Source organism: Cariama cristata, unplaced genomic scaffold (assembly GCF_000690535.1).
Source record: "Cariama cristata isolate BGI_N322 unplaced genomic scaffold, ASM69053v1 scaffold44750, whole genome shotgun sequence".
Taxonomy (NCBI): domain Eukaryota; kingdom Metazoa; phylum Chordata; class Aves; order Cariamiformes; family Cariamidae; genus Cariama; species Cariama cristata.
The window spans coordinates 2,737-14,222 of NW_009595000.1; the positions used below are offsets into that span (position 1 = coordinate 2,737).

General features: G+C 40.1%; 1 protein-coding gene across 1 annotated transcript in view; it reads right to left on the reverse strand.

The window, feature by feature from the left end:
• Nucleotides 1–1,654: 1,654 nt before the first annotated feature.
• LOC104161526 (talin-2-like) overlaps nt 1,655–11,486 on the reverse strand; it is a gene marked incomplete at both ends in the record, with an annotated part of 14,993 nt that continues 5,161 nt past the window's right edge. The window contains 6 exons of the mRNA XM_009700007.1: nt 1,655–1,840; nt 4,084–4,200; nt 5,572–5,697; nt 8,393–8,504; nt 9,973–10,139; nt 11,313–11,459. Of these exons, the coding sequence (XP_009698309.1) occupies nt 1,655–1,840; nt 4,084–4,200; nt 5,572–5,697; nt 8,393–8,504; nt 9,973–10,139; nt 11,313–11,459 (855 nt within the window). The remainder of the gene's footprint in view (nt 1,841–4,083; nt 4,201–5,571; nt 5,698–8,392; nt 8,505–9,972; nt 10,140–11,312; nt 11,460–11,486) is intronic.

Below are 11,486 nucleotides of genomic sequence, written 5' to 3' on the forward strand. Positions count from 1 at the left end.
AATCCAGACAAGATAAAACTAGATCTTACTCCTTATCAGTGTATCATTACAAGTACGTAAAATGATTCCCAGCCATTTTCCTTCTGTAGATTGCTTGCTTTGTGAAGGTAATTCCCTGGGAGATCACAAATGCTTTTCCAGCATTCCTGACCTCCATTTTCAGTTTGCAGGAAGTTTCATCCTGGCAGCCACTTGCGATGCATGAACTCTGAAATCATTAACTGGGAGCAAATGTAAACATAAAAAGATGAATTTTCAAAATTACGTATCAGGCTATATATTGTGTATGTGAGTGTGTTTATAACATTTTTGGAAGCAGAGTATTCTGTTCCTGAGAATTTGCTGCCTGTTTGGAGAGACAGAAACAAAAATGTGTCTGTAGTAGCCACTTCCAAATGACAAACGATGTTTAGTGCACCTCAGTATCTGAATGAATGCCCGAAGTAATTTGTCAGAATGTTGCATAACTATTAACTGTTTTTAGCCTCCCTTAGAAGTTTCAATTAACTGGATTGTACCTAAGACATATTAGGCTATGGTAGTTCCATGTAAGTAGCACAGTTGTTTAATTTTCCCAGGCAAATTACAGCTGCTTTGTTTTGTTGACCTTCTGAGTTTATGAAGTGGAAAGGACAGAATCAAAAGTGGTCAAGAACTGTCAGACACTAAAACCCCTGTCAGATAACTAAGTCAAAAGTTTCATTCAATGGTCTTCCATAAATCCAGTTTTAAGTTATATTAGAACTTGCACTTTTGTAGGAGGATCATTTTAAAAAACAAAATTAACCCTTTCACCTGGGCAGTATTAAACTAAAAAGTAATCTGGGACTGATGTAGACAGTTAGAATTTGACCAAATACTGAAAATCAGACACCTTGCAGAGAGCATCATTATTTTACTGTCATCTTCCATACACGTAAAGGCAAAAGTAAATAAATGTAATTTACAGGCAAAGGCAGTTTTGCATTACTACTGAAGACCAAAAGGAATGTAATGTTTATAATCCTTTTTTTGATTTATGCCTAGATCTTTTTTAACACCAGAACAAAGCCAAATGTCTTAATAGTCATTTATATGACACATACTTCCCCCTCCCCAGGTTTTGCAGGGCAGTTTTTGAAAGGTGTCGAGCTCAATCAAGTACAGAAAACAGGGTACCAGTATTTTTAGTGCAAAGGTAAAACACACTTTTGAGAATCACAGAAGAAATTGAGTAAACTGACAGGTTTGGTTAGGGGGGAAAGGAGTACTAAAAATAGACCTGAGTGATTCCTTTCAGCATTGCTTTCACTATTCCTAGAAATATTGAAACCATATTTGTGATCATAGAACTATTTGTATATTCTACTACTTTCACAGATTGTTTGTCTTCCAGTTTAATAGGAGCCTGAAAACTAGGAAATTTCAGGCAAAATAAAACTTATTTTCACAAAAAGAAAACAGTCAATATTAGTGCTGCTTCTTTTTTGTGCATAGCACAGAAAATCCTGAGACACACATTCCCTTAAAATTATCGTAACCATTAACTTTCTCATCTGAAAAGTACAGCCTTAATACAAAGAAACTGAACAAACTATAACATTCAAGGGATTTAGAGGCACACACACAACAACAACAAAAAAAATCAGTCTTAGGCAAGGCAGTGAATCTTTACCTTACAAGCTGTTAGCATGTCAGCTACTGCTTTGCGGCTCAGATTTGCTGTAGCAATCACATCCTCCTGTCTGCATGAGTTCCCAGCTGCAACAGCTTTGGCAGTTGCCATGGTGATTCCTTTCGTCATCCGGATTGATTCTTCAGGTGATGATGTCTTTTCTGGAACCTCGCTTGACTGAAACACCTAAAAGTGAAAGCAGAAGGAAAGCCTGATACCATTCAAGTCAAAGCAGAAGAACCATGAGAAAGTGACAGCAAATGGAAGCAGCCTTCGAACAGCAGGATATTAGAAACATATTCTGAGTACTTGAATATCATTCTTGCTTGTCATGAGCCTGGTCCTGTTAAGCCTGCTCACCTACAGACAGCAGAGAGAAATAATAAGCTGAAGGAAGCATAGGAAAAGGTTAACCCATTTATCTCATCTGCCATTTAACTAACGTGGACAACAGTTTGTTACAGAAAGCTGTTCAGAGCGTTACAGGATCAAAAGAATTACTGTTCTTTTAATTGTATTCTTTTTTCATCCTGACTGCTGCTTAGGCTGCTCTGTTCACATGAGGAGATCCTTACCCTGCAAAGGCTGGGCCCTACTAAGCCCTTGTTGATAGCACAGTGCAGGACAGACTGAGAACATCACTAAAATATTCAAGTGTCTCTTAAAAAAGTGGAGGTGGAGTGCTGTTGCTTATGCTATACTTATATCTTTAGGTTTCTAAGGGAGACTAATTTTGCAGTGTGAATCGTGTGAAAATAGTTCAAATTATCTGACAGTACATACTACTGTCATGACTACTGGAATACATGAACAGTGGTAAGATGTAGGTAATAAGAGCTGGGTAACCTTACTTTTATATTTCCTTTTTCCAAGCTTTAGTCTGTATTTGCTTGCCATTCTTTTACCGTGCAGGGGCAATTCAGAGCGCACGATTAATCAGGAGATGTTTCTTGACTACACACAGTGCAACCTAAGCAGGCTAGTGGTTACAGAATGCAAATGTCTGGACAAAAATGAGCCTGGTCTATCCCATGATTCCAGTTCAGCAGTTTTTCACTTTCTCTAGAAATAGAAGCAATGTTAAAAAATAAAGTCTAGTTAAATATGTGAAGGGCATTCCTCAACACTTCTCAGATTCAGTCCCTGGAGTTCCAAGTCAAGCTTGATGCATTTTCTTGAGCACATACGTGCCATCCTCAGTTTTTCTCAGCCCTCTCCTAGTACTCCACTTTTCTCCCCAGGAAAGAGATGACAACACCACCACCACCACAGATCCATTCCTTAGCAATGCTGACAAAAGGAAAAGGAGGAACATTTCAAAGAGATACCAACCAGATTGAGAAAGCAGATGTGATAATGCACAATCCTTCAATGACAGATTTGGACAGGTTTTAGATCAGAGTTATGGGAAGGAATATAACTTAGCCAGGCCTTCATGAGGATACACAACAGTAACATGCACTAGATATTGTACAGAACATTCCTGATCAGGTACTGAATCAGGAGTTTTTACCACTGCAGATAGCGTATGAATTCCCATCAACTATATACAGACATTTAAAAAAATCAATTAAAATTAATAAGAGTTATTTCTTCCTTACAACAGCATTGCTCACACAACAATAAATAGATGTTTTATGGAGAGAACTTGACAAGGCAAAACTATGCCAGTGCAGTTACAGCATAAGAATCCTCAGACTAAACAACAAACTGTTTTCTGCTGAAGATTGTGTCTATAGGTTTTTTATAAAAATGGTCTGTAAGTAAAGGAAGGAAAAAAAAAATCAGGCTTCTTCACAAACACACAGGTATTAATTTATGTCACTGACTAGTGTACTAGTAAAAAAAATAACTGAAAGCTGCAGCTGGAGGGTATACTTCTGTATCTTAAAGAGGAAGAAAAAGAATTGTCATGGTCTAACGCCTAATTGGGTAGAGAATTCCATGCTTTGTTAAATCCTGCTCAGAGAGAGTATCAGATAGCAGACTATGTATCACTGGTAGTATCTCTCCATAATAAAGGAAAAATAGAAACGAGATTAAACTGCAGGTACAATACGGCTATGATGCTGAGGAGACATTACCAAAGCCAGGATCAAAAAAAAAAGTCTACAGCATTGGACTTGGAAAAGAGTATCGGTAGTCAAAGCTCAATGTCTAAAGAACAAAGCAGCAGTTGCTTCCAGATTTGTACATGACGGTAGGATCTCAAATCTCAAAGTGGGGACTGGTAACGTCTGAAAGTAGATAGGCTGAAGTGGCATTGCAATTGCACTTTCAGAGATGATTTGCAACAGGCAGAGAGAACCAAACTGCATCCAACGCACTGCAAGGCACTACAGCATCGCTTGAGGAGTGCCTTGGCAGGCTGGTTTGAGTGTAAGAGCATACATTCAAAAATTGCCACGTGTGGCTATTTTGTTCTGTACCGTGAGTTCCTGTTTGATGTACTCAATTGTGGCCTCAAGAGCTCTTGTCCCTCGAGTAGCTTCATCTTCTACTGCTTTAACAGTCTTCAAAAGTGATGTGACATTTGTTACCATCACCTGAAGAAGAGAGAGGTGAAGACAAAAATACGTGATTCCTTCCTCCCACTTTTCAGAGACAGCAAGGTATAAAAGCAAGGCAAATTAAGCTAGGTAGCATTATTACTTCTAATAGGGCCTAAGAGGTTTCATGAACTGTACACGTTATGGAACTAAATACCACCTCTCCTGTTGGTCAGTTTCTGAAAGCTCCCTGTAAGTTGCAGAAATGTAGCACAACTAACTGCAGAGTGATACCATCTTAAGTGTTAGTGTTCTGGCAAAAATTTTACAAAACAGAAAATTCACAACATTTCCAGAGTAGGTCTCTTGATTATGTTATTGTCTTTTCTTCCTGCACATCTTACACTGCAAGTTGAAAGAGATGGGAATTGAGGTATGGTATTTCTTTTGGAAATTTACCCAGTACATTCTCAGCAATCAGATAAAATCCCAGGTAAGCAAGCAGCCAGATACCAGCCTCAGGCCCAAATGCAGATATAGAATCAGTGTTACTCTTCCCATTATAAAACCAATAGTCCTGATGCAGAATAACCTAATCTTCACAGTAATAGCTACGCCTCTCCTATACGCCAGTATGTTGAGATACAAATGATAGTTACAGTGAAAAAAGAAGAGACAGAAAGGTCAGCTTCGTGACACTTATGACTTAAAACACAGAGAGCTCTTCAGAGCAGGGAGAGCTAAGAAGCCACTCTCCTTGACAAGATGGTTCATTTTCAAGTAGTGTCTCAACAGTATACTGTTATCATGTGCTCCGAGAGAGGCGCACAGGTCTTAAAGGTAAGCAACAGACATGAGAGTGAGAAAAGCTTCCAGCCAAGCAAGAAGCTACCACAACACTCTCCTAACGTGAAAGCAAAAGTAATACCGCCTAAATCTCCACATCTGGAAATATTTTGTAAACACAAAGCCACAAGATCTTTGTAAGGCAAATGTCATAATACATCTCAGGTGCAGGGAAAATAAAGTACAAAGATATCACAGGTATAGTGTAATCTCTGCAAGTTTTGAGCTTTGATACCCATGTACTTCCTGGAAAGATCTAGGAGAGAGGAGGTCAGAAATGCACAATAGCCTACTGTAGAGTTATCAGAAGTTTTTTTTTCCCCTTCCTCCCTCCCTCCCCTTAATGAAAGATTACAGTTCTTTCATCAAAAACACAAAAGTCATCTGACAGCCGACAAAAAAAGATAACTTCATGGAAACTCAATGGTGTCATATTTTTTTTGTATCGTTCCAGGACGATAATGAAACAAAGAAAGATATGAGATTTCAGGCAATCAGAAATTGCTGAAATCCAAGCTTTACATGTCTATCAAGTGCAATTGTGCAGATACTTTCAAATAAAATTTAAGAATGAGGTTTTACCTTGGCAGCACCTTTTAGCTGGTACATGGATGGATCATCTGCTGGTTTGCTGGCAGCTCCTTTGGTAGCACCAATGAGATCAGAAAGGGCCTTTGCAACATCCTTGATAGCATTGATCAGGACAACCTGTAAGAATGAGAAATAGAGATGAGGGCATGATTTTTAGAACACCACTAAAAAAACCCCCCCAAAATCTACTGCTGGTGCAGAAATAGTACCATCCTCCCTCTACCCCAGTAAAACATGTAATATTCTGGAAGAGGAAAAGCTGTGTTGATAGCTACAGTATTTCATAAAACCGGTCAGAATCTATAAAAGCAACTATTTCCTGTTGAAATGCTGATTGCAGGTAGGCTTTCCTTCCTCTGAGCTTCCCTAAAAGAAGGTTTACTTTTCCGCATGTTCTTCACCCTTTGGGTGGAAGTGGGATGAGAGCAAGAAACCAGATTGATGATAAGCTTACAGTCTAATGCTACAGTTGTGTACCAGTTCTGAAATTACCTACGGAAAGATCAAAGCTACTTGCTATGGCTAGGTGTTAGAGGGAGATGCTCTTTTCAGGGAAAAGGAAGTTGAACCTCTGTAAGAGGCTATACAGAATTAAATGGTGAATAACTAAGTTGGCCTTGAAGTCAGGAGAAGTAAAATCTGGAGATGTTGTCTCCTAAACCCAAGCTCAAAGACAGAAGTCCTAGGTAAAATACAGACACTACAACAGGCTTGTTAATTATTTTAGAGTATTACTGGAATAATCCTCTCCTCCAAATCCTTCTCCTTTGCCCTTTCCACTAGTAGAAAAACCAGATGTTTTAAGTATTTTTCTGGAATTCAGAAGAGTTCATTTTAAGGAAAATGTTAAAAGATGCATGAAAAATGAGAAAGCTCAGGAAAAAAACAAACTGTGGAACAATCATAGAATCATAGCATAGAATCATACAATCGTTTAGGTTAGAAAAGACCTTTAAGATCATCGAGTCTAACCATAGACCTAGCATGGCCAAGACCACCACTAAACCATGTCCCTAAGCACCACACCTACACGCCTTTTAAATACCTCCAGGGATGGTGACTCCACCACTTCCCTGGGCAGCCGGTTCCAATGCCTGACAACCCTTTCGGTGAAGAAATTCTTCCTAATATTCCATCTAAACCTCCCCTGGGGCAACTTGAGGCCATTTCCTCTTGTCCTATTGCGTGTTACTTGGGAGAAGAGACAGACACCCACCTCGCTACATATAACTCCCTGTCAGGTACTTGCAGGGAGCAGTAAGGTCTCCCCTCAGCCTCCTTTTCTCCAGGCTAAACAACCCCAGCTCCCTCAGCCACTCCCCATCAGATTTGTCCTCCAGGCCCTTCACCAGCTTCCATGCCCTTCTCTGGACTCACTCCAGCTCCTCAATGTCTCTTGTAGTGAGAGGCCCAGAACTGGACACAGTACTTGAGCTGTGGCCTCACCAGTGCCGAGTACAGGGGGATGATCACTTCCCTAGTCCTGCTGGCCACACTTTCTGGTACAAGCCAGGATGCTGTTAGCCTTCTTGGTCACCTGAGCACACTGCTGGCTCACATTCAGCTGGCTGTCAACCAACACCCCCAAACAATCAGTTCTCAATAACTGCATTTCTGTAGCATTATAAATAGGAAAACAGCCTCACTCCTTCGTGTTTGTAGTTTACTGTAACTTATACAGAAGTGAAGTCTTTGCTTTTCCTGGAAAACTTAGTTTTTGGTAGCTCAGAAGCTCTTTGACCGTGGAAATAAAACGTCCTGAGATGCAGGACAGACTGATGTGATCCTCTGTTGTCCAACTGCCTACATCGTGCGGCAACTTGTAGTGTTAGACATCTGAAACGCTATCACACCAGATAAAGTAAGTGTTGCTGCTATGGAAAAATGTCGTGACAGTATCCTGTGCTAAAGCTATTAGAAATGATCCATTTAGGACACGTGATGCACCTACAATTTCAAACTGACAATAGAAAATTGCTCCAAATAAATCATTACTGGTGCACTGTACTGTATTCTCGGCTTTTACATACAGAGAAAACCAATTTGTGATAAATGTTTTGCAAATGTTGCTAGTTTATGGAAACCCTTCTGTTAAAAAACAAAACAAAACCAAAAACAACCCAAAAAGTGCTTACAGCAGTATTTTCCTAGACAGGAAGATCTCGGAAGTAGTCCATCATACAGGTCAAGCAAAAAAACCCACACACATCCCTTTCAGCGCATTATGCAAACAAGCAGGCTTCTTCAAACTAATTTGGTACCACCACAGGTACATCTGCAATGTGCTTGCCAATCTCCATTTCACCAAGATCCAGACAACTCAAGAAATATGTGAGATAATCTACATTGAAGGCTGAAGTTACTCAGTTAAATGAAAAACAACTCAGATATAGCTAGAGAATGGCAAGAGCTTGTTAGCCTACACAAGTAACACATAGTGCACAGCCCAGTTGTAAGCTGGATAAGTCACTTTAAAGTCATGCAAGTTCTTTTGAACAAAAATGGGATGAGTCAGGGATCCAATCACAACTTAGTGAAAATGAGACAAATGCTTTGCCAAAAGCATCCCAGCTGGAACATACCCATGAAATAAAAGCAGAAGCGTTCTACAAAGGCTTCTCTAGTTCCACTTAACACTTTAACCTCTTGATTATATTCTAAGAAAAGAGTGATGCCTGAATAAACCCAGAAAAGTCCCAGAAGAGATGAACCCTATTGTGATGCTTAAAAGCAGAAATCCCACAAAGTCTTATCAATTGAAAACTGTCTCTAGTCTCTTTAAGAGTATGAGAAAAATCTTAAAACATCTCACCTGTGTTTCTGGATCATCAGATCCCAAGCTAGCAGCTCCCAATTTTACCACCTCAGCAAGTTGAGTGATGGTGTTAGCTGATGACTGAGCTGCTTGGGCCAGTTTGTCCTGACTTGAGGCAGCCCCAGAAACCAACAATTTCGTATCTTCAACTAAAGCTTTTGCTGTTTTCAGGATATTTTCCCTGTAGCAAAAAAAGAGGAAGCAGGGAAGGAAGTGGAAAAGAAGAAGAGGAAAAAAACGTGTTTTCCAATGTTAAGGTGACTAACAGCTACATAAAAGAGCTGATGTAAGTCATCACGCCAGTGTCCACTCATACTAATATACCACAGGCCAGGTTGCAAGTGAAAAAAAAACCAACACCCCCCCCCCCCAACAGACAAGATGACTATTAAAACAGTAGCATTATATTTTGGGGTAGATACAAGGCAGTTTATTAAAACGACCCCATCTTGAAAAGAAAGGAGGAAGGGCAGTAACAGAAGAGAGCATTGCATTTTAACACTGAAACAAAAAAATCTGGCCATGCTGTGAGGAAAGTAACAGCTATCAAACCTCCATCTTAAGCAGCATATCAGAAGGAAACTAAAATAATTATTCTTGAGGAAGGCAGTGGCAAGAATGGCAAAAGGAACAGAGAATATGACCTAGTCAGAGTTCTCCCCCCACCATATACATGTTTTGACATCTCAGGACAACAAATCCAAAGCAACATTTAGGTAAAAGAAGAAACCATTTTGAATATGTACTTCAGAAATGAGTCAAGTTAACTGAGAACTAGAACCATATTCATGTAAAATGTCAGCCTGGAAATTAATGGCACCTGTGTGGAAATCCCTAACTTTCAGTCTGCAGAATGGCAGCAACTTACACACTGTTGCATCTTTCCTCTTTCTTGAGCAACTGGCAAGGCAGGAGATAAATGCTGGCCATGCAATTGTCACACAGGCCAATCAGGCTGCGAAGCAGTAAGTCAGTGTCTTGGCTGTGAAACCCTGGTTTTTACTGCAATGGAAGTAACAGTCAGATGCTGCAAATCTCTTAATGTGATGAAAAATGCTGTGGGATTATTTTGTTGCAGATGCTACTTGAAGGGAAAACGGGCTTATCTCTGACAAAAGGGAAAATGTGTGGCATAGCTGTGCCATTTCCATCACTGCTGTCCACAACAGCATTAACCATAAGCATGATTTAGCAAGACAAACAGCCAGACAGTCAAGAACAGCTGTCAGAGAAAAGCGTACAGAAGATTCCTCTTCAATGTCATGGACGGCTAATTTTCGCTACTGGAATAACAGTGCATAGTAGCCTATGCAATGAATAAAAACAAAAAAAAGCCAAAATAGTGCTGCCGTTGCAGTCTTCTGTTGGAAATGCTCTTGGCAAAATAACCAAAGTGAAGTTTTCTGTCCTCTATCAATATTGCATTTTTCCTATTTCTCTTCTTACTCCATTGCCTCATTCAATTTCATTCAAGGGACTCTAGAAAGATAAAAAATTATCTCCACGTGCCGGTTGCTTCTGCCAGTTCCACCATTGCCCTGTGCATGCACTCTTCCATCTTTTTCAGTTACACTGACCTGTGGTCTGCAAATGATTCGTTGTTCTCGGCATTAAGGGTTCCAGCAGTAGCAAACATGATTGTGGTGTCTAGATCTGCAATTATCCCAGACACAGCACTAGCCGCAGTAATACAGGCTTGCGTGCCTTTGTTCCCTGCTTGAAGGGCAGATAAAACTAAAGAGACCTGGAAACAACATGAAGCAACAAGGCAGTCATCAAAAGAAAACTCAACATCCCATAATGAGGCTAAGCAAGCTCTTTAACATGACCGGATAACATCAACAATGGAAATTCATTACGCAGTGTCATTTTGCAAACTTTAATAAACCTCTTCTTCCTCTTCCCTTATTTGCTCTCTTTGTGCAGTAGTCATTGTGACGACTAAAGATTGTCTCGAATTAAAGGGGACTTCAGCTAGGAAGTCTACTTTTTAGACAGAATGAAGCAATCTGTTCATCATAGGATGAAGCACATCAGTTAAAACTTCCTTGAAATACAGTCAGAGGTAATGCAGTGAATTTCTGTCAGGATAAGTGTCAGAGCCAAGAGCTACTGTTTTTTTCCCCTAGTGCATGCAAATAAACACCGGCCTCAGACACCCCAGCAGTCACCTACACCGATATAAACTTTAACATCAGAGAAACAGAACTCTGAATCCAGATACTAAATATTGTTATACTTAAAGAAAAATATAAAAAGTCAATATATGGCTTTATATCTGAAAATTTGTACAGCTGAGAGCACACTAACACAGGCTGAACAAGTGATGTTTGGCGAAATCTAAAAGTAACTGATATTTGACAGTCAGTGTTCACGCACAACAAAAGGAGAGAGAGGCCATCAAAAACGTTCAGCAAAGCTGAGCTAATCAAGTCATCACATTTGAAGTGGACATTTCCAAAGGCCAAGAAACCCCAGACAGTTTGAAGATGCAGTTCTAAGTGCGTTAGCTTGGCCCAGCCTTTAAAGGGGAGGACATTGCTACAAGAAATCACATGTCATCGGCCAGCCTCATCTCCGTAACTGTGGCCATCTCCGTGGACTTAGTATTTCCCAAAGGAGTGCCTCATAAGGCACAAGTGCAATCTCATGTCTTAGGGATTACTTTTGGACCAGTCTCCCTCTGGTATGAGGCCGAAGTTTTATTACGAGACATGAGCAAGGGCTAATCATGGGCTAATCTAGCATGTGAACTGCACTGAACACTTGAACGAAAAGTAAGAACCTATTCAGCCAATATTGTACTATAATGGGAAGTTAAGAAAAAAAATTCCTGAACCAAACCAATTTGACTGGTTTACTCCCTGGGGAAGCTCAGTAGACAAACACTGTGAAGCAACATAGAGGGATGTCTTACCTTTTCTGTGACAGCACGAGCACATTCTATCAACTCCCTTTTGGTGTAGCTGTCTGTAGGACAAATCTGGAGAGCTCCAGCTTTTTGCACAAGAAAGATACAGCCATGGCCAAGTTCTTGCACCCGAGTCCTGATCTGGAACCCTATCTAGATGGTAAAGGAGGTACAGGGAAA